Below are 21298 nucleotides of genomic sequence, written 5' to 3'. Positions count from 1 at the left end.
GCTGGTTAGTTATATGAAAAAAAGGGGAAAAACCTAAATGCTCATTCACATGAGAATAGTTTAATAGTGGCAGTCACAAAAGAATTCTCTAACATTTAAAATTAAAGACTTAAGAGTGAAATTTCTCACATGGATAAATCTCAATAGTTCACAGAAGCTGGCTGAAATTCTACAAAGTCCAAGAACATGTAAAACCTCATCATATCTTGTTATAAGCACTTAAATATACATGGTGAAAACCAAATCTGTGATGGCAATTATATCTCAAGAGGGATGGTGGGAGGGGAAGAGAGAGAATTAGAGAGTCCTTAACTATGTTTTATTTCTTAAAAAAAAAAAAAAAAAATCCAAGCTAAAGCAAATACAGTATGATTTTTCAAATCTGGGTGAAATGTCTATGGGTATCTATTATATTTGAAATATCTCATTAAAATATCTTCAAAGAAGCTTATCATAATTGTGTTCAATCAGTTACAAATACAGCTAAAATGTAATCATAAGGTGGTAAGATCTGAAACAGTTTAAAAAGTTAGGAAATTTGCTCCCCAAATCCCCACTTAAAAGCCCAAACCATGGCCAACTCATCATTCTTTGTCTCCAAAGTACATTATCTATATTGGTACGTCCTTCCCTAAAAGGACTCATGTGTTTTCAAGTAACTTACCAAACAATTTTCATGAGCAGCTATAGTCTCTTTTTTTGCAATGTATAGGACACTATACTCGGAGTCTTTGGGGCAGAGTGCACATGTCCTTTTTTCCATCTTTTCTGCAACCTGAAAGACACCTATAAGTAACATCCTTGATGAGAAATGGAAAGGTAGAATTTCTTGGTCTCCATAACTCCTCCACCAGTCTTAAAAGTAGAAGACAGGGCACTTGTTTTTATGAGAGGTCCTCAACTACTAGAGAGAGAAAAAAAATCGGGACCCAAGTGGAAAAGCAAGTTATTTTGTATTTTTTTTTAATGGCTTAATGAATGGAGGGACAATAGTTAATGTTCATTTAAAATGTCTAGGGGCGCCTGGGTGGCGCAGTCAGTTAAGCGTCCGGCTTCAGCCAGGTCACGATCTCGCGGTCCGTGAGTTCGAGCCCCGCGTCGGGCTCTGGGCTGATGGCTCAGAGCCTGGAGCCTGTTTCCGATGCTGTGTCTCCCTCTCTCTCTGCCCCTCCCCCGTTCATGCTCTGTTTCTCTCTGTCCCAAAAATAAATAAAAAACGTTGAAAAAAAAATTTTTTTTAAATGTCTAAACACGTGGAAAACTTTGTTCAAGAAACAACCAGAGGGTGCCTGGATGGCTCAGTCAGAAGACCATGCAACTCTTGATCCCAGGGTTGTTAGTTTGAAACTCAGGTTGGGTGCAGAGATTACTTAAATAAACAAACAAACTTAAAAAAAAAAAAAAAAAAGGAAAGAAACACAACTAGGAATTTAAATACAAAGCTCTCAAAACACTACCTTGCCAATACTAAGCTCTCAATAATTATTACTATTATCATTACAAATCAACAAGAACACAATGATATATTCAAGAAACAGTGCTCTGCTCAACTGCCTGCAAAAAAAAAATTTTAGATCCTGTGTCAGACTATACTCAAAAATAAATTTTGAGTGAATTAAAGATGTAAATGAGCAATGTGCTATAATTTAAATGCACTTAAATCTAGCATTATAATAAATTAGGAGAGAAAGCTACATAAAGGTAGAAAATTGATTTTTTTTTTTTTTTAAAGAAAGGAATGGAAGAAAGGAGAGGAACTAAGAGAAGGAGAGCTAGGAAGAAAAGGGAAGAATAAACAGAGAGAGAGAAAGAAGCCATCTGTTCTCAAAACCCCACTGGCATGTCAGTGAGAGGTAACCTTCCCATTTGTTTGCTATTCATTTGGCCACAAGCATCCATTTAACAATTTTTTTTTTGCCCTTTCCAATGCTCATCCTCTTTTTGATTTGGTTTTCTGTATTAGAACACATTTGTGTTTTTAATCTTCAACTTTTAGTTTTGAAACAAGGACTTACTTTACCATTTAATGATGACAGTTTTAAATTTAGATGAGGTTGAGGCGCCTGGGTGGTTCAGTCGGTTAAGCCTCCAACTTCAGCTCAGGTCATGATCTTGTGGTTTGTGGGTTCAAGCCCTGCGTCAGGCTCTGTGCTGACAGCTCAGAGCCTGGAGCTTGCTCCAGATTGTGTGTCTTCTCCCTCTGCCCCCCTCCTGCTCATGCTCTGTCTCTGTCTCTCAATAATAAATAAATGTTAAAAAAATTAAAAACAAAATAAATTTAGATGAGGTTAACCACTTAAGGGGTTCCTATAAGTTGTTCCTAAAAGTTGTTTTTGTTATTCAAAACAAAACAAAATCTCTGAAATTAGATCTTGCATTTCACAAAATCATAGGACAGCACTTTTTTTAAAAAAGGTTATTTATCTATTTATTTTTATTTTAGATTGAGAGAGTGCAAGCGGGAGGCAGAATGAGAGAGAATCTCAAGCAGGCTCCACACCCAATGCAGAGCTCTATCTCACAACTATGAGATCATGACCTCAGCCAAATCTAGAGTCAGATGCTCAACTGACTAAGCCACCCAGGTGCCCTTAGAAGACTGTGCTTTGGAGCAGCATTTATCTCACAATCTTCTCCCCCCCCCCCATGTTTATTTATTTATTTTGAGAGAGAGAGAGAAAGAGAGAGAGCGAACACAGAAAGTGAGTGGGGAAGGGGCAGACAGAGAGAGAGATAGAATCCCAAGCAGGTTCAACGTTGTCAATGTGGAGCCCAACGCAGGGCTCAATCCCATGAACCATGAGATGACAACCTGAGCTGAACTCAAGAGTCAGAAGCTTAACTGACTGAGCCACCCAGGTGCCCCTCAGATGAGTTTCTTCTTTAATTTCTGTTTCCTGGATTTGGGTCCTAACTACTGAAGATAAAAATATGTAGTCCCTCTGCTCCCCACCAATCAAGAAAAAGGGGTTGAGACTGAGAGAAAAACCTCAAATGACTGAGAGAAAACCTCATTTTCATTCATTTCAAACCACCACCAATTTGGGAGCACCTTTGGTAGGAGAGTCATTTTGCTGGGCACTCTAGATGGGTGCTAACAGAAACATAATGTGAGCCGCAAATGTGACCTACAGCTAAAAAATTTCTAGGAGCATTGTAAAAAAAAGCATCAAGAAATGGGTGAAATTAATTTTACCCATTAAATAATGGGTTAATTAATAACAGGCTCTATTCAACTAAATGTATGCAAAATATTATCCTTTCAAACTTTAATTGACATAATTAATTCATTCTTTAGTACTGAGTTTTGAAGGTTGGTGTACTTTGTGCTGAGTGTGTCTTAACTAAATAAGCCACATTTTAAGTGCTCATAGCCATGTGTAGTGAGTGGCTACTGTGGAGAACTGCACAGCAGAGGACACAAAGAAACAGGAGACAGAACTGTTGCTTGAAAGAAGCTAACAAAATAAGATCAAATGCTAATAAGGAAAATAAAATAACAGGATAAATGCCACAAAGGAATATGATTGCTGAGTGGAAAATACAATACATGCTATGGATCGAGGGGAGTACAGTGCTCCCCTGTGGGATGGGGTGTTGTCAAGGACATGGGCCTTGAGCTGGTACAACCTGGAGACAGACAGAAAGGGGGGAGGCGGTGGGAGGGACACTGGAGACTATGTAGCGATGTGGGAAAAGGTCAAGAGGTTTGACCAGGGGCCAGAAAACCAGGATCCTGAAGGGGGAGGGAGTCTGTGCAGAGGAAGCTGGAAAAGAATTTGAGAAACAGATGTAGAAGACTGCCAGGAAGGATTTTTAAGCAGGGGAATGACATGATGAAAGCGTTGTTTTAATCAACTGAATTTCAATACAAAAATAAAAACACAACATGGGGGGGGGAAGGGTATTACAAAGTTGCCAAATGGAGAGACAATGTGTATGCTTTTCTTGGTCTAAAATAATTCACATTATGGGGGGAAAAAGTTTTAAGCTTGATCTCAATACATGGAGAGAAATACTGTGCTCCAGAGTAGGAAGACGGGACATTATAATCCTGTCAATTCTTTCTCAAGTTGTAGGTTTAATGTCATTTCAACTTAAATTCCAAGAAGGTTAAAGAACTTGGGGAAAAAAAAGTTTATTTGGAAGAATAAAAGGGCATGGATGGTGAAGGAAACCTTGAAAAGAAAATACAAGGGTATCTGGCTATCCCATCGAAAACCATACTATAAAGATACAACTAGGACAAAAGAGTAGATGACTATGTCTAAAGAAAGGATACAAAGCATAGAGAGAAGAATATAATCTATAATTATGAATTTAACATATCATAAGGCAATATGTGCATTTCTTCTCTGGCACTGATGTCCTCAGGCCATTTTCTGTTGGGTTATTCACTATGTTCTTATTGATTTATGAGCCTGTTATGCATTCTTGTTAGTCATATGTGTGGTCTTTTTTGTTTATAAAATGGACATACAGAATGTTTAAACGTTTTATTTGATAAAAAGGAGATATGACTTAGAAAACACCTCCATAGCTCTATTTTCTTCTAAAATTTTATTTTTATATGAAAATATTAATGTGAAATTTATTGTATTATAAAGTATGAGATGGGGCGCCAACTTATTTTCATAGTGGTTTAGCCAGTGATTTAAATCTCCTTTTCCTACATTTAATGATTACATATGTTTGGGTTTGTTCACATACTTCTATTTTGTTCCATTGATCTGTCACTTTCTCTGCCAATACCACACTTTATAATTTTCAATGTTTTAGAATACATTTTAATATTTGACAACATAATATACCATCCTGGATGGAAAATGAGGAAAAAAAACCCAATATTTTATTCACCTCAGGTCCCAAATATACTTTGTTAAATACTATATTCTTTTTAAAAGAACACACAAACTGGATATTAAATTTATAAAGCACAGGCTAAAAAAAAAAAAAAAGCATCAAATTATTAGTGACAAAATCTGGAATAAAAATCCCTAATAAAATAGTATGATAACATTTGATAGGCATGCAATGCTCCTTGTTGCATAAGAGCTAGGCATTTTCACACAGCATTACCCTTTCCTTGTGCAAAGCTGGACTTTTGGACAGGTGCACTGTGCAGGGCTGAGCTGTCAGGCTTTGGATACCTAAGCATGGCCCCCTGTGTTTCCTCTGGGGACTGTCCATCTGAGTTGCATTCCCAAGTCTGCAGGCTTCTAGGATTTTGGCACCTGGGAATATGGTGGTGGTAGCTACACCATTGCCTTCTGACCTGGAGTTTTGTCACTACAACCCCCAAAGTGGGACACACAGGCTCCCCCTAATGGCCTTTTCTTGGTAAAACACATCCTCCTCACAGTTTCTTATAAGAATTTGGCTTTTCTAACTTGTTCATTCTTCCAGACTGGAGGATGCATGTAACTCTGGAGTTGAGGGGAAATCACACTAGAGGCTCTTACATAGACAGGCATCTCTCACTATCTGAATGCTTGCTATGCATTATCCAAAACTCATGGACCAAATAAATACATTTGGATAACTGTTAGTCCTCACCTTCTGAATTCAGGAACTGTATAGGTTCAGACAGTGAGGGATAGGTGTATTATGGGAGCAGGGGCATTTTAGGGAAAAGTCCATTGGTCTCCATCAGCAGCTGACACTAAGAACAATGAGGATCAGCAGGGCTCCCCATGGTCCTTCTATTGTGTCTAGCAGGCCTAAGGACTCACAGAGACTGATCTGACAACAATTCCCCAAAAATTAAACTGGTAGTCAAGAAAGGTTCTACAGAATGAAGCTGCAGAAAAATGACAAGCCAGGAACATATGAACTCTGACTAACTGAAACCAACAGAATGAATCTCTGTCTCTAGGCCCATCTCCATCTGGAAAGGGATTACTAATGCCACAGCTTCTGCAGGGATGTCAGGGGTGTCTTCCAAATGTTCCTTTTCCCAGATATGGTCTTAAAGCCCATTGGACAAGGGAAATCCAACCAGAGGACAGAATCTGGGGTAGCCAGACTGGATAGCCAAGAAACACGTTTCACCACTAAATGAGTGGATGATGGAATGAGAGTCCCTAATCTTACAATTCCATTTACAATGCCCTTTTGTTATGACTTATGTTCTGGACTGGCAACCGATGTATGGTGCTGGCTTGGAAACTTATTCCTCTTTTCTTCTTTGATCAACTTATCTATTATTGCAGCTTTTTAAGTTCCTCCATTATACACAAGATATGTGGGAGAAGTCAACTTTATCACTGAGTCCCATGACTGCACACCTGTAATGGATAAAGACCAAAACAGAAGAGGAGTGGACATTACCTAGAGGCTTGGTAATGGACTTGGAAACATAAATGTATTTGGGAGAGCCAGAAAGCATTACTGGGGACAGCTTTAGAGTGTATAAACAGGGGGATGCCTAGGGGGCTCAGTCAGTTAAGCATCCAACTTTGGCTTAGGTCACGATCTCATGGTTTGTGAGTTCGAGCCCCACATCAGGTTAGCTTGAGCCCTGTTTCAGGCCCCACACTGACAGTACAGAGCTGGTGTGGGATTCTCTCTCTCTCTCCCTCTGCCCCTCATGGGATTCTCTTTCTCCCTCACTCTCTGCCCCTTGCTTGCTTGTGCCCTCTCTCTTTCTCAAAAAAAAAAAAAAAAAAAAAAAAAAAAGTATAAACTGGAATAAGAATGGGCATGTTGTGGGAAAGGGGTGGCAGACAGTCAAGGTGTAGGATGTTCAGTGGACTTCTTTAAGATATCTATCTCACAATCATACACAGGGATGACCCTTGGCAGGCACATTTGTATTATGTGACTCCATTTCCCTACGCACAGCTGACAGTCCCAGAGGACCTATCTGCCCAACTCTCAGATATACAGAATTCAGAACAGAAGACTTTAGTTCAAACTGGGCTGGTTTCCCTCCTGAGAAAGACATTCCCCATCAGCAACAGAATAGAAGCCAAGCTCAGTGGTACATACAAGCCCACTCATTCCTTCAACAAATTCTTAATAAGAACCTATTAGGCACTACAAATAAAACAGACAATGAGATGAGAGTTTCAACTCTCATGGAACTTTATTCTAGTAGTAGAGACAGACAACTATTTTTTTTCCTGCTAGTGATAAGTGTTATGAAAAAAACAGAGCAGGGAAAGGAAGTAGAGAGTCATGAGGGAGGTGGGGTGTTCTCTTAAATAGCATGGGCAGGCAAAGCTATGGAGGGACACACTTGAGATTTGAATATGGTGGGGAAGTGAGAAATGTGATGCAAACAGAAAGACCCTGAGGCAGGGACAGATCTGGGGGCTTGGAGGACCCACAAGGCAGTAAGGGGTAGCAAAGTCATCAAGATGAGCAGGTATGGGATCAGATCAGGACATGGGTTACACTGTAGGCCACGGTAAGAGATTGTTTGGAAGGTAATGAGAGACTGTTGAAGGGCTCTGTGTAGGAGAATCACATTCGCTTTTATTTCTTAAAGATCATTTTTGGCTGTTGTGCAGTCTTGTCTGTATGAGAAGTTGGAGTAGGGGCCAGATCAATAGTCCAGGCAGGGGATGATGGTGGATTGGGCTTGGATGGTAGCGAAGGTGTGAAGCGGTCAGGCCCAAGATCTATTCTGAAAACAGAACTGACTGGTCTAATGCATTACATGGGAGGTGAGGAAGAAAGAGAGGCATTGAGGGCAGTGCTAACAGTTTTGGTCTGAGAAACCGGATGAATGGAATGCTGGTGGTTGAACAGGTTTGGAATACGTGGATATACGCAGAGAAACAAAAATTCTCTTTGGGATATTCAGTTTGAAATCATTCTAAGCATTGATGAAGTTGGTTATACAAGTCTGGAGTTTGGGGAAAATGTCAGGATGGAATCTCATCTCTAGTAACATTCCATAGGAAATTCCATATGAAAATATTCAACCACTTGGTTTAGGGTTGCCATGTGACGTTTTGAGGCTGGTGCCTCTTCCTGTCATCACCTTTGTATGGAACACCCTTTCAAACTTTCTACCTCTGGTTGCCTCTTGCCATTTAAAACTAAGGGCATCCTCACCTCCATAAAGCTTTCCCTGAACACCAAGTTGAGTTAGGAACCCCTCATTTGGGCCTCTGTGGTGCTTACTTACCAGGTCATCTTCAAGTTGCCTATTGGATTCTCTAAGCTGGGGTCAGTTTAACTCATCTCTGTATTCCCCACATCCAGCCCTGAGCCTGGCAGGTGGTAGGAGCTCTACATCTGTTTAAGTGAAGGGAAGGCGCAGACTCAGACTATTGCCTTATTCACAGAGAGGGTTGCTGAGGATCTGAACTACTGAATGAAAAGGAGGAGACGGTTCCAAAGAGTCACATTCTCTGCAAGAACCTTCCCAACCGCTTCCTGAGACCCAGCTAGCCACTTCTCTTCAGGAAGGGGTCCACTCCTGCCTACTTCTCCACTTCTCTGACAACACTGTTTTACAGGTGGGTGGAGCTTTGCGTGGAGAGTAAGCCCACCAGAATTTATGTCGGTTTCCTCTGATGCCTCCATTCCCAGTAGAGTAGGACAGTAGCATTGGGCTGTCCATCACTAGTGGGAGAAGAAAGCGGGACACAACTCTCCTAAGTGAAGCTCTGGGGCTGAGGTCTGGGCTCACAGTCCCTGCGGAACTGACCGAAGGTCTGTTGGAGGTGAACGTAGACAAGCCCGGCAAGTTCGGCAAGTCTGCCAGCGCTGCCTGAGGGGCTAGGATGTGGATCCGGGGGGCCCCCAAGCGGCCGCAACAGTGAGCAGATCCTGGGCTCCGCCCTGTGATTGTGGGACACTGCATCACCCCCCTCCTATCCACAACTCCATCCCCGCGTGTTCGCGCGCGCACATTACTCACCAGTGGGGTGGGGGAGCTGGTCCAGCGCGTCCTTGGCCGAGGAAGACAACGCTTGCTCCATGGCTGCACCCTCCTGTGCTCCTTGCCTGCACTTCCGGAAGTTCACAGGCAGTTGCAGAGTTTCGTTTTCGTAAAAGCTGTGATGATCCATTTCCCCTGCATAGGGGGAAGTTCTGAGCAAGAGACGCGTAGAGTTTGCAGACGTAGTTCTCATTCAAATAGGAGCTCGCATCTTATCAGATCTGGTCTGAATCTGAACTTGCTTTGTTTTGTTTTTAAACTTGCAGGCGTTCCCCACCCTGCCCTGACTTTTCCTCTTCAGATTGGGAGGAAAGATGACCAAAACCCGAGATCAGCTGGAGAAGTGACTGCTCTTCTGTTTCTTTAAAAATTGTGTAACACCAAGTCTGGCCTAAATAGTTATGTCATAAACGTAGGCGGAATTAACAAACTAATTCCAGTTGCAAGTTGCAAGTCTTTATTTAGCACCCATGGGGTACACAGCACCATACAAGACGAGGTTTTCAGTGCATGTGACAAATATACATGTAGAGAACACAAATGCATATAAATTACAGATAAAAAAAATTCTGGAAAAGAAGCATGTCATAGTCGGTGGTTTGCTGAGGAATTAAAGGAAAACTTCTGCAGGTCTTGCATTTTGAGGTTTTAAAGAGAAGAAAGGCAAAATTGGGGACAGCAGAAAAACAATATTTAAAAAGATAACTTGGGACAGTCATGACAAATACAGAAACGGGTTACAGAAGAATGGGGCTCAAAGGGGAGATAAGAGCAGACTCTGGCAGCCAAGTTTTTGCCCTTAAATCAAGAGGAGAGACAAGTATTCCTTGACAGGCCAAAAACAGTCCATAACAGACCATTAGAGACTTGGTAGCTCAGCTACCTCATGGTGTGGCACTTGAAGAGCCCTTTCCCCCAGTTTATAATCTCAGCCTTTTTAGTGTTCCACTCTTAAGTATGAGTAGACTGCCAAGATCACCAACTGAGGAAAGTCTATAACATGAAAGACAAAGACCAAAGGAAATATACAGTGAAAACAAATAAACCTTTGAGGTCACAAAATATGCAGGAAGAATATAGATATGAATGTGTGTGCACACACTTAAACCTATATACATGACACTTTCAAGAAGATTTGATACTGCAACCATGAACCAAAAATAGGATGCTATTAAAGAAAAATTCAGAGAAGAGAGCTCTAGAAATTAAAAATGAGACCAGAAGGGGAGCCTGGGTGGCTCAGTCTGTTAAGCATCCGACTTCGGCTCAGGTCATGATCTCACGGTTTGTGAGTTCGAGCCCTGTGTCTGCCTCTGTGCTAAAAGCTTGGAGCCTGCAGCCTGTTTCAGATTCTATGTCTCCCTCTCCCTCTCTACCCCTCCCTACTCATGTGCTTGCTCTCTGTCTCAAAAATAAATGAAACATTAAAAAAAACAAAAAAAACGAGACCAGAAAAATAAAGCACAATACATCTATATTGGAAGATTCAGACTGAGGAAATCTCTCAGAAAGTTACAGCAAGAAGACAGCTGAAAATATATTTTGGGGAGCCCGGCTGGCTCAGTTGGAAGAGCATGTGACTATTGGTCGCAAGTTTGAGTCACACACTGGGTGTAGAGATTACTTAATTAAAAAAAAAAAAATGAAACTCTTAAAAAGAGAAAAGAAAATTAGAAGAGAGTCAATCCTGGAGGTCTAACATCTGAATAACAAGAATTCTAGAAATAAAGAACAGATTAGGAATCATTAAAGAAATGGTTCAAGATAATTTCCCTGAAGGACAAAATTTTCAGATTGAAAGATCCCACCAAGCACCCAGGATGACAGATGAAAATGGACTTCACCAGAAAGGAACACTGGGACAAAGATAATTCTATCAATTTCAAGAGAGATTAAAACTGGTCATATATATAAAAAATAAGGAACAGAATGACATCTGACTTCAGTTGTCATCCTGGAAGCCAGAAAGGAGACCATTTTAAGACTTCATAGCAGCAGCACTGGAAGCTAGCAGATGCCTTCAATATTGTGTATGGAGGCTACTCAAGAATTCTATACCCTGATAAAATAGCAATCAAGTATACAGGTAAAAATAACATAATCAAACATGCACGGTCTCAAAATATTTACCTCTCGATTTTCCTTTTCAAAAGCAACTAGGAAGAATATGTCCTTCACCGATATGTGGGAATAAACCAAGGAAAAGGGAAATAATGGAATTTAACTGGAAATAGATCTGACACAGACAAAGAGAATCTCTAAGACACTGATGGAAGATGAGAGCTGTGAAGCAGATCAAGATGTTAGGATTTCTGCACAAAAGTGTTTCCCATACTGATTAAGTATCTTCACTTTCAGTGTACTACCTAAAACATCTTTACTGTGAATAAATGGACTTAACTTTCCTCATCTGTCTGGAGGCTGTTTGTTGGCTTGTAACTTTTGCTCCTCTTCCTAGTTCCTAGGTTTCTCACTCCATAAAACAATTTCAAGTTAAATTTTCATCTAGTTTAATATTTTTAAGAAATTAAATTGGGTCCAAACTTTGAACAGGTTTTTTTTTTTCATTTTTTTTTAATGTTTATTTACTTTTGAGAGAGAGAGAGAGAGCAAGCGAGTGGGGGAGGTGCAGAGAGAGAAGGAGACACAGAATCCGAAGCAGGCTCCAGGCTCTGAGTTGTCAGCACAGAGCCCTACGTGGGGCTCGAACTCAAGCTGTGAGATCATGACCTGAGCTGAAGTCGTACGCTCAACCGACTGAGCCACCCAGGTGCCCCGAACGGGTTTTTTTTTTTTTTTTTTAATGTTTATTTTTGAGAGAGAGAGAGAGAGAGAGCACGAGAGCACTGCAAACTGGGAAGGGGCAGAGAGAGAGACAGAGACAGGCTCAGAGCACAGAGCCCAATGCAAACTTACTAAGCATGAGATCATGATCTGAACTGAAGTCAGATGCTTAATGGACTGATCCACTAGGTGCCCCAAACTTCAAATAGGTTTTTATTTGAACAGTAACCAAACTAAACCCAGAATCAAGTACAAAAGAAAAGAAAAAAAGACATAAAACCTCTCAAAAGCCAGAACTACTTTTAATTACTACTTTTTGAGCTGGTATTCCTGTTCTGGTTCCAAGGGAGAAGCTCCTGGCAGTCAAATGTACATCTTTGTTATGGGTAAAATTAGTTTTGACTCTTGGAGATTCCCAGTCCTCTTTCTGCTCCATGATAAGGGCTGGGTAACCCATAGCAGAGTAACTCCCTTTTTCTCAACAAAAACAATTTGCACATCATACACAGGAGAATTTAAGCAGCTGTTCTAGACTTTACAATTGAGTAGAACTGCCTTGTTTTGTTGTTGCTGTTGGTTTTTTTTTAAGTGAAATTCTTGCCCAGCACACTCCCTTCTGGCTTAAGAAAGACACTAGTTTTCTAAGTTTTGCTAGTTTCTAAGTTTTGTTTTTCTTATGGCTCTCCTCTACTTAGAACAAAAATATTCCAATTCCTCCAGGTTTCTATTCCCTTTGTTTCTTGTCTGTGTACTGGAGAAGTACAGAGAACCTATGGAAAAGAAGTTTCCTCTCAAAGTTTGCCAAAACCTTCCCCATAGGAGAGCTTCTCCATCTTAGCACTCAAATGGTTTGATGGGGCAGAGTTGCAAGGAGCCAGACAGAGCTTCTCCAACTAGTGTTAAAATATTGGAAGTGATATGTATAAAGTTAGTTCTTACATATTCCTCAGGCTCTGTTGCCCACCTTATGGCTTATAATGATAAATTATTTGCCAAGAATTAAACAAATTTTGTAAGTAACGATGTGAAATTTGGCCTTTTGGGGCATAAACTCAAAGATAATAATCACAAAAGTAAATACGATCAACTGAATTCTATTGTGACATTTGTTTCTCTTAATATATAATTTACAAATAAGTTACAAACTGTATAATGGTATTTCATATAAAATATACACTTCCATCCCACTCATGTAAAGTTGAACAGCAGAAAGAATAAAGAGATAGCCTATGTGTATGAAAATGTCCTTATTTTGTTTCTAGCATTTTAAGCCACACAAATGAATTCCCTGACAAGGGTAAACTGAGAGGAATTCTCTTGATGGATCACAACCTAAGTTAATTCCACTGATGACTGAAAGTTTCTTGCATGGCTCTAATTGCAGCGTGATAAGCTAATTTCTTCAATAGGCATTAGCTACAAATTTATAATATTTTCTTTCTACATTTATTAACCCCACACTGGCAGAGGATTTCTTTCTCAGGCACAGTCCCAGCTTCATACCCATAATCCCATGTTAGTTCTGTTCTTGCTTTCACATACCTAGAAAGTAGAAATGAAAAAAGTAAACAAATTACTCTGAGTAACTACCAAATGAACCAAATTTATTATATCAATTTCTTAGTAACATTATTAAAAATCTTCAACCACCATCCACCAGTTAGGAATGCTCTTTTATTAAGAATAATCATTTGAGTTTTTTTTTTTAAGATTTTTTAAAAGTTTATTTATTTATTGAGAGAGTGTGTGAGAGTGCGCGCGAATCAGGGAGGGGCAGAGAGAGAGAGAGAGGGAGAGAGAGAATCCCAAGCAGGCTCTACACTGTGAGGGCAAAACCTGATGAGGGGGTCAAACTCATAAGCCGTGAGATCATGACCTGAGCCGAAGTCAGACACTTAACTGACTGAGCCACCAAGGCATCCTAATCATTCGAGTTTTATTTCAAATCTACTAAAATCCTAAGTAAGAAGAAACTTGTCAATATCCCAAGAAAGGAAGTGTTTTACAAACAGTGGAACCTAGTGACATGAGGAGGTCTGTGGTACAAGGCCTGTGGTGTGATAGTTGGGGGGTAGTTCTGACTTAAAGAACTAGTTAAAGATATTCTATATCACTTATTCCCTGAATTGAGCTGGACAAGACCTGCCATTGTCAGCCCTTTCAGGCATTAATTTTCAAAGGAAATAAGAACTGAAATTTTAGCTGTTTAAAATTTTATTGACTAGGAACAGTTTGGGATAAATGAATATTCTAGGGTACCAGATATTAGGGGCTGTAAGCACATATTTTCTTTTATATTTTCCTATTATTTTTTACAATTTCAAAATTAAACCACATAAAAGAAGTTTCAAACCTGTTGGTGAAGAATGCCACCAATGGAAAATTCCTGTCACGTGTTTCTACAAAAACATTCTGTACCAAAAGATTTGGGCAACAACTATGCTGTTAAAATAAATAAATAAACACAGAGGTTAGATAAAGAGTTTGATACCTCGTTTTTGAAGCATTAGAATATCATTCTGTTTCTAGCACATCTCACTTATTTTCATTTCTTTGCTTTTGCTAATATGCATAATATCAGAGACTGTAATTTTGTTAATATTAGGAACCCAATCAGAAAAGCTCTGTTCTGACATTCTTATCCTGCTGGTAGAAATGCAAAATGGTACAAACTTCTATAGAAGATAATTTGTCAATTTTGTCAATATTATAAATGCATTTATCCTTTGATTCAGCAATCCCCTATCTGGGAGTGTATTCTACAGGTACATCTGTACATGTATCTATGTGTAAGATTATTCACTGAGCATTGTTTCTAAAAGTTTAGAAACCCAAATGTCTTATCTAAAGAGGATTGGTTACAAAATAAACTCTGGTATATCCATACAATGGAATCCTATGCAGCTATAAACAAAAACAAACAAAAAGAAAGAGAAGCTCACTGTACTGATATGGAAAGGTCTCCAGAGTATATTGTTAATTAAAAAAACAAGGCATAGGACAGTGAATATGCTGTTATGTGAGAAAGGGGGAAAATAAGAATATTTATATTTACTTGTATTTCCATAAAAAAACACTATAAGAATACATAAGAAAGTAATAAAAATGATTTTACATATAGAGGGTAGAGTAGGGACAAGGTTAAATGAATGGAGGCATAGTTATTTTTTAGGGTATTTTTTTTTAACAGGACAAAAAAGGTTAACACGAAGAATGTATGTGACCTGAGTTTTACATGATCATCAAACAGACCTTCTAGAAAGGGAACATATGTAAGCAACTGACATCTCTGCTGAATACAACCATTAGTTATCCTTGTTCAAGGCTTCTAACATGATATTATTTTCTTTGATTACCACCATTCCAATATTGTTCTATTGCCCACTAGCTCCCATCTCCATATATTCATCTATTCCCAGATTCACAAAAAGACCAAATCCCAGCAATTTTCCTTGAATATGTCTGCCACCATTCAATTCCAATGATAACTTCCTGTCCACATTTTTTCAGTTGTGCCAGTAAGCTTTACTCATCGTGCATACATACAGGCTCAGAGTTACCCTGAAACAGAATTCTGTTTGGCTGTATGTATGTATTCTGTATGGCTTTTTATTTATTGATATATTTGCTTTAATTTTATTTCCATTTTAAAATCACGAATGTATTTTCTTTTTTTTTTTTTTTTTTAAGTTTATTTATTTATTTACTTAGAGAGACAGAGAGCAAACATGCACAAGCAGGGTAAGGGCAGAGAGAGAGCCTCCCAAGCAGGCTTTGTACTCTGCACTGAGCCCAACATTGGGCTCAATCTCATGACCATGAGATGAAATCAAGAGTCAGATGCTCAACTGACTGAGCCACCCAGGTGCCCCACAAATGTATTTTCTATATTAAAAAAAAAAGGAAGGAAGGAAAGAGGGAAGAAAAAGAGGAGAGGAGAGGGGAGGGGAGGGGAGGGGAGGGGAGGGGAGGAGAGGAGAGGAGAGGAAGACAGATTAATTCTATTTTTCCACAACAAGAGAGTTTTTCCAAAACTCAGGTGGTGTGCTAATTGGGAGAGGTAAAACCAACCATATGGTTCTGGTGCAGCCACTTTCAACACAGCTGACAGGAAATAAAGCCATGACAGTTCTTTGTTGGGGATCCTTCTTTAATGGCCCCTTAGTTATGTTTAATGGCATCTGACATGTTTGGCAACAGTAGAGAAGTAGTCAAAGTGGAATAAAGAACAGCAGTTGGGGACAGAGGAAGAGAAGAAAGGATTCTGTTCTTTGTTAACCAAGTATCCTCCTAACTAGGTGAAAAAGAAGCCAAATAAACAGATCACCTAGCAAGGAAAAGGCTATTTTTTTAATGTTTATTTATTTTTGCGAGAGAGAGAGAGAGAGAGAGAGAGAGAGAGAGAGAGAGAGAGAGAGAAACAAACAGAGCATGAGTGGGGGAGGGGCAGAAAGAGAGGAAGACACAGCATCCAAACAGGCTCCAGGCTCTGAGCTGTCAGCACAGAGCCTGATGCAGGGTTTGAACTCATGAGTCGTGAAATCATGACCTGAGCTAAAGTAGGAGGCTAAACAGACTGAGCCACCCAGGCGCCCCAAAAGCTGTTTGTTTTTAAAGATTTGCTGACTTTAGGTTGGGCGGGGGAGGGGGGGAGCAGATGGGAGGGTGGGGGAGGCTGGGTTGGGCCTGCAGGTCAGACAGGTGCTGAGTATTAAGGAGGGCACCTGTGATGAGTACTGGGTGTTGTATGTCAGTGATGAATCACTAAATTCTACACTTGAGACTAATATTGCACCGTATGTTAATTGGAATTTAAATAAAAACTTGAAAAAGAAAAAAGATTTTCTGACTTCAGAATCTTATTCTCTTTTGATGGCAGGTCAATTACATATGACTGCACATAAATTTCAAACCATTCAAAAAAGCATGGAAAAGGAGTTGTTTAGAAATGTGATCAGCCCATATACTCACATTAAGGAAGCGGCCCACATTTCCTTCTTTTGTGGCATCCAATAAAAACACATTCCCTTTATTGAACTTCTTTAGAGAATCAGGTGAAGTGTTCTTGGTTTCGCTTGGGAACTCTTTATCACACAAGACCTGCTGGTTTTGAAATGCTGGAGATCTTTCCCCTTGGGGCTTTTGTATTTGAGACTTGAATTCCTTTATAATATTCTGATTATCCAGTGGGGTTGCTTGGTTACATCTTTCCCCTGATGGTATTTCTTCTCTACATTTGGTTATATCTATCACATCTGATTCAATCAGCAGACTGTTTTCATTGTCTTTAACTTGGTAAGAGCTTGAATCCTCTAAGAAACATTTTAGAAGGAAGTGTCAGCAAATATACTTGGTTAAGCAACAGTCCTGAGATTAACATACTAATTAAATGCTGGCTGCTTTAATTATCTCTAATTCTTACAATGTATGAAGATAGATAGGACTCCAATTTTACAAATGAAACGTTGAGCCTCTGAGAGGGTAAGAGATTCACCTGACTGGCAATAACAATGAGAAGTGGGGTAAGAAACCAAGAACTGTCTCAAATATTTGAGAAATGTCTAGCTCCAAGTCTGCCTTCTTTATACTACCTTTTTATGAATGTACTGCTTGCCTCCTGTTACTATTACTGTATTTAATCTCTACTACTCATAAACTGACTTACCTCTCTTCAACTCTAGAATCTCCGTTTCCATATATTCTAAACACCTGTAACAGTGGGTGTTTAGGGAGTGCTCTAGGCCTGTAGGACAACAATGAAAAGCCTGAGAAGACCTGCTGGCATTACCCTCTACAAGTCCCAAGAGCAATAACTATATTGCTGGGGGTTGTGTACACATTAGTGTTTGGTAGTTCTGCTACATGACCACTCAATAGTTACAAATTTTTAAGCAATAATACCTTAGAGTAAGATACGCTGCCTTAATCATTTTTTATCCAATAATGGAAATATTTTTTTAGAATATTCAAAAGTATGAATCCTTGTCAAACAGAATAAGTAAAATCATTTATTCTTTAAAAGTTACTGTGTCACCTAACTCAGTGGCACAAATTGTTTCTTTTAATGGTTTTGATTTAATCATTACTGTTACTGGCTGCTGTTCCTACATGTTCTCCTATTTTAATCATAGGTTCCATGTGAACCATAATAGTACATAAATGATTTTTATAGTGCCTGCTGTATATTAACACTATAGCAATCAATGAAAATAACAAAAGAACCAAAGCAGTAGTATTCATTATGGCTCACAGGCATGAAATGGTGAAGGAAACCAGACTATGTCATCCCAAAATATGCTTCTTTGACATAAGATTATTTTAGACTAACAGCGATTAAGCAGCATATGCAGGAAAAGCTCATTTCCCTCCCCTTATCTGTTTAAAAGCAGTACATAAATTTACAAAGGAGTCCCTCCTCCTACTAGGAAGGACAAAAGTTAGTGACAAGAGACAACTTTACACTTTCATCAGCCTGGAAACCAAACCAGTGGAATCTACGTAACAAACTTTACTAACTAGCCTTTATCCACTATTGGTTTCTCACATATTTACCTTCCCACAACTTGCTGCCACTAGAGACTCAAGGTCCTTTTCATTTGTCCTGTCACCCTTCTAAAAATTTATTGCTGTTGTTTTTTGAGAGAGAGAGAGAGAGAGAACACAACCAGGGGAGGGGCAGAGAGAGAGAATCTTCAGCAGGTTCCATGCCCAGCGTGGAGCCCAATGTGGGGCTCGGTCTCGCGACCATGAGGTAGATCATGACCTCAGCAGAAATCATGAGTCGGACGCTTGACTGAACCACCCAGGTGCCCCTAAAAATTTACTGTTCTTTGGCTAAGATGCTAGATAAGCCACAGTTCTAAGCTACTTCTTTATTACTCATCTCTAAGTACTCCCAGGTGTTATATGTATGATACACACGGTAATAGTGATACATGGCAATAAATTTCTGCTTGCTTTTCTCTTGTCAATCTAATTTACAAGGCCTCACGCAGCTAACCTAAAATGGGTAGAAGAGATTTTCCTCCCCTACAATTATAGAATAATTATAATACATAAATATCCTTTGTAATAGACCTTTTCTGTCAAGCAGCTGCCTCGCTCCCTACTCCCAATCTCCATCCTTTAAGACCAGGTTAGGAGTTGGCGATACAGATGCAAGGAAGCTCAAAGAGAGAAGAGGCAATGGCTGGTTATTTAAAAAGGGTCATCTTTCAGCAATATCCCTCTGTGAGGGAGATAGTGAAATGCAAAAGTACCAAAATCCAGGTCTGTCAAGTTGTAACATGAAATCCAGCAAGAATGGTAACATTCAAAGACAAGCACTCAGAATAGCAGTATTTTTGCTTTTTGCTGAGCATCTCTGCAGCAGTGTTGGGTGGAGCACTGTAGAATGATGTATCTTTATTGTTAAAGAGTTAGGAAATGGCAGCTTTGGACAATGCTTCCAAAACCAAAGGTAACACTGTGGACTACGTAACTCAGAGTTGTCTCTACCCCACTCCTTCCTGCCATGCCCCAGATCACTATTGGCATACAGACTAGAGGTTGGCAAACTTCTTCTGCAAGGGGACAGAGAGCAAGTATTTTAGGCTTTGTGGACCATATGGTCTCTGTCCTGACTATTCAGCAATGCTGACATAAATCATCAGAGACAATATATAAATTAATGAGTGTGGCTATGCTCCAACAGAAGTCTTTATGGACTCCAAAATTGTAATTCCATATAATTTTTGAGTGTCACAAAGTATTATTCCTCTTCTCATTTTTTTCCAGATATTTAAAAATGTAAAAATTATCATAGCTCATGGGCCATACATAAACAGACGGTGGGCCAGATTTGGTCCACAAACTGTAGTTTGCCAACCTCTGATATAGACAAGAAGTAACTTATATAATGAATGCAGCTGTTTAAGTCTGAGAAAATGAGCCACAGGTATTGAGCAGGACAGACAAAACAGCAGAAGAGGCAGGCAATCACAGAGTGAAACAAAGCCTACTTTTCATCTCCTTGGCTTTGGAGTTCAGATGTACTTGGGTCGGTTTAAATCCATCATTATCTTCTGAGGTGACAGACTCTGAGGAAGTAAATCCCTTAAAAGAGAACAGGGAAGATGTCTTTACTTTCTAGCTCAGGAAAAAGAATTTAATTTAGCAGTTAGCCCACTTTCATCAAGTGTCAATCTTCATAGGCTGTAGCTACCAGATTAGTTTTGAAAGCCTCAGAGCTGATATCATAAGAAATCTCTGGAGTGATGGCACCCTTTTGGCCGTGTTCTGCTTCTAGGCACTTTAGTAAACCACAGCTATAAAGACTTTATCAAGACTGTCAAGACATTCTTTAGGCATTAAAATTTAAAATAAAATTCTAATACATCCATCTATATCCCTCAATTCTGATACCAGATTTGGCTTCAACCGTAAGATGTGCAAAGACAAAACACACTTTGGCTAGTTTTTATTTCAAAGAGAAGGTTAAGGGAGTTGCCTATCTTTATGAGTTGTAGACACTGCAATCACTTCATATGGTAAGGGTAGCTTTTAAAAAGGGCATATACTTAACACCATGCTTGGCATTGAACTAACTGTTCAATAAATGTTGACCATTATTAATTATTCAAGTTACTTAAAGGGTCAACATTTATTGAGCACTTGGGTGTCAGGCATTGTGCTACACAAAGTATCTGATGTTTATCTCATTTAATCCTCTTAACTCTGAGATCATTTTACAAATAAAGGAACGTAGACTTGGAGAGATCACCCAGGTAGTAAGAAACAGAGCTGGAGGTCAAACCCAGGTCCATGTGGTCTGATGGCCCAACTTTTTCATAATTTTGTGATCCTGAGGAGGTATTTACTGTACATTACTAGGGCAGAAGATAAATATCTGCACACCACCTAGGGCGGAGTTTTTACTTTTCATCAACAAGCCCTACTATGAACTACCATTATGTCTTCCTGTTCTTTTTCCGGTATCTTTCTTTGCTTTCAGGTTATAGTCTCTGACTAGTTATTCTTCTCAGTACAGACTGAAAAGTGTACCTTTAGAGGCTATCATGTAAAATGGTGCTTTCTGGAAGATTCTTTTATTAGGCTGTGCCTCTTCTTTCTCTTACATCTTACAACCTTATCTCCTAAGCCTACTGTATCTTTTTTCTTATTATGTATCACTATCAACTCGGGAACACTTTAACTTTTCCTACAAATTCTCAGAACTGGATAGCTCTCAGTCTCAGTGGAATACACTGTCAGATCATGACCAATCCTCTCCTTATGTATGTAAGTTGGGAACATGCCAATCCACCATGGAGGACACTAATAAAGCACGGTCTTAACATTTCAAGAGTACGCCCATTCCAAAATAATAAAAGAAATCCTACACATTAAATAACACAAACAATTGGCACTAAGTAAAAGACAGAAAGATGAGATGGGCCCCATCTACATTTTGCAGTTTTTACCATCTTTTTCCCATTGCGTTGAATAATGGCTGTCTTGGCTTTAGGACTTCTAATGACTGAATGACAGTGAATTCTTGAAATATTGTTACATTTCGTTTCTCTGAAAAGGAAAAAAAAAGTTATTCTATATATCACTAAAAATTCTCTTTATTGGACT

The 21298-nt window shown here is 39.4% G+C and overlaps 2 protein-coding genes and 1 pseudogene across 8 annotated transcripts in view; all 3 read right to left on the bottom strand.

Moving 5' to 3' along the window:
• The window catches only part of PHF11 (PHD finger protein 11), a 30651-nt gene extending 21424 nt beyond the window's left edge, over window positions 1-9227 (bottom strand). For both annotated transcript variants that reach the window (XM_086712292.1, XM_086712301.1), the window contains exons 1-2: window positions 8876-9227; window positions 665-786 (exon numbers count right to left, since the gene is read on the bottom strand). In XM_086712292.1, the coding sequence (XP_086568418.1) occupies window positions 665-786; window positions 8876-9089 (336 nt within the window). In that variant the 5' untranslated portion in view covers window positions 9090-9227. The remainder of the gene's footprint in view (window positions 1-664; window positions 787-8875) is intronic.
• A 109-nt stretch (window positions 9228-9336) lies between these two features.
• The window catches only part of SETDB2 (SET domain bifurcated histone lysine methyltransferase 2), a 58903-nt gene continuing 46941 nt past the window's right edge, over window positions 9337-21298 (bottom strand). For 4 of the 6 annotated variants that reach the window (XM_086712227.1, XM_086712255.1, XM_086712233.1 and 1 more), the window contains 6 exons: window positions 21142-21241; window positions 19681-19774; window positions 17346-17423; window positions 16652-16992; window positions 14034-14122; window positions 9337-13222 (listed from right to left, as the gene is read on the bottom strand). In XM_086712227.1, coding sequence (XP_086568353.1) covers window positions 13105-13222; window positions 14034-14122; window positions 16652-16992; window positions 17346-17423; window positions 19681-19774; window positions 21142-21241 — 820 coding nt within the window. In that variant the 3' untranslated portion in view covers window positions 9337-13104. The remainder of the gene's footprint in view (window positions 13223-14033; window positions 14123-16651; window positions 16993-17345; window positions 17424-19680; window positions 19775-21141; window positions 21242-21298) is intronic. The other 2 variants (XM_086712262.1, XM_086712248.1) reach the window with 2 other exon arrangements.
• LOC147584779 (small nuclear ribonucleoprotein G pseudogene) lies at window positions 14145-15616 on the bottom strand (annotated as a pseudogene).

The sequence above is a fragment of the Puma concolor genome, chromosome A1 (assembly GCF_028749965.1).
Source record: "Puma concolor isolate L17-30 chromosome A1, mPumCon1.1.hap2, whole genome shotgun sequence".
Classification (NCBI taxonomy): Eukaryota; Metazoa; Chordata; class Mammalia; order Carnivora; family Felidae; genus Puma; species Puma concolor.
The sequence above is the reverse complement of the archived record's forward strand: the minus strand, read 5'-3'. Positions and strand labels throughout refer to the sequence as shown.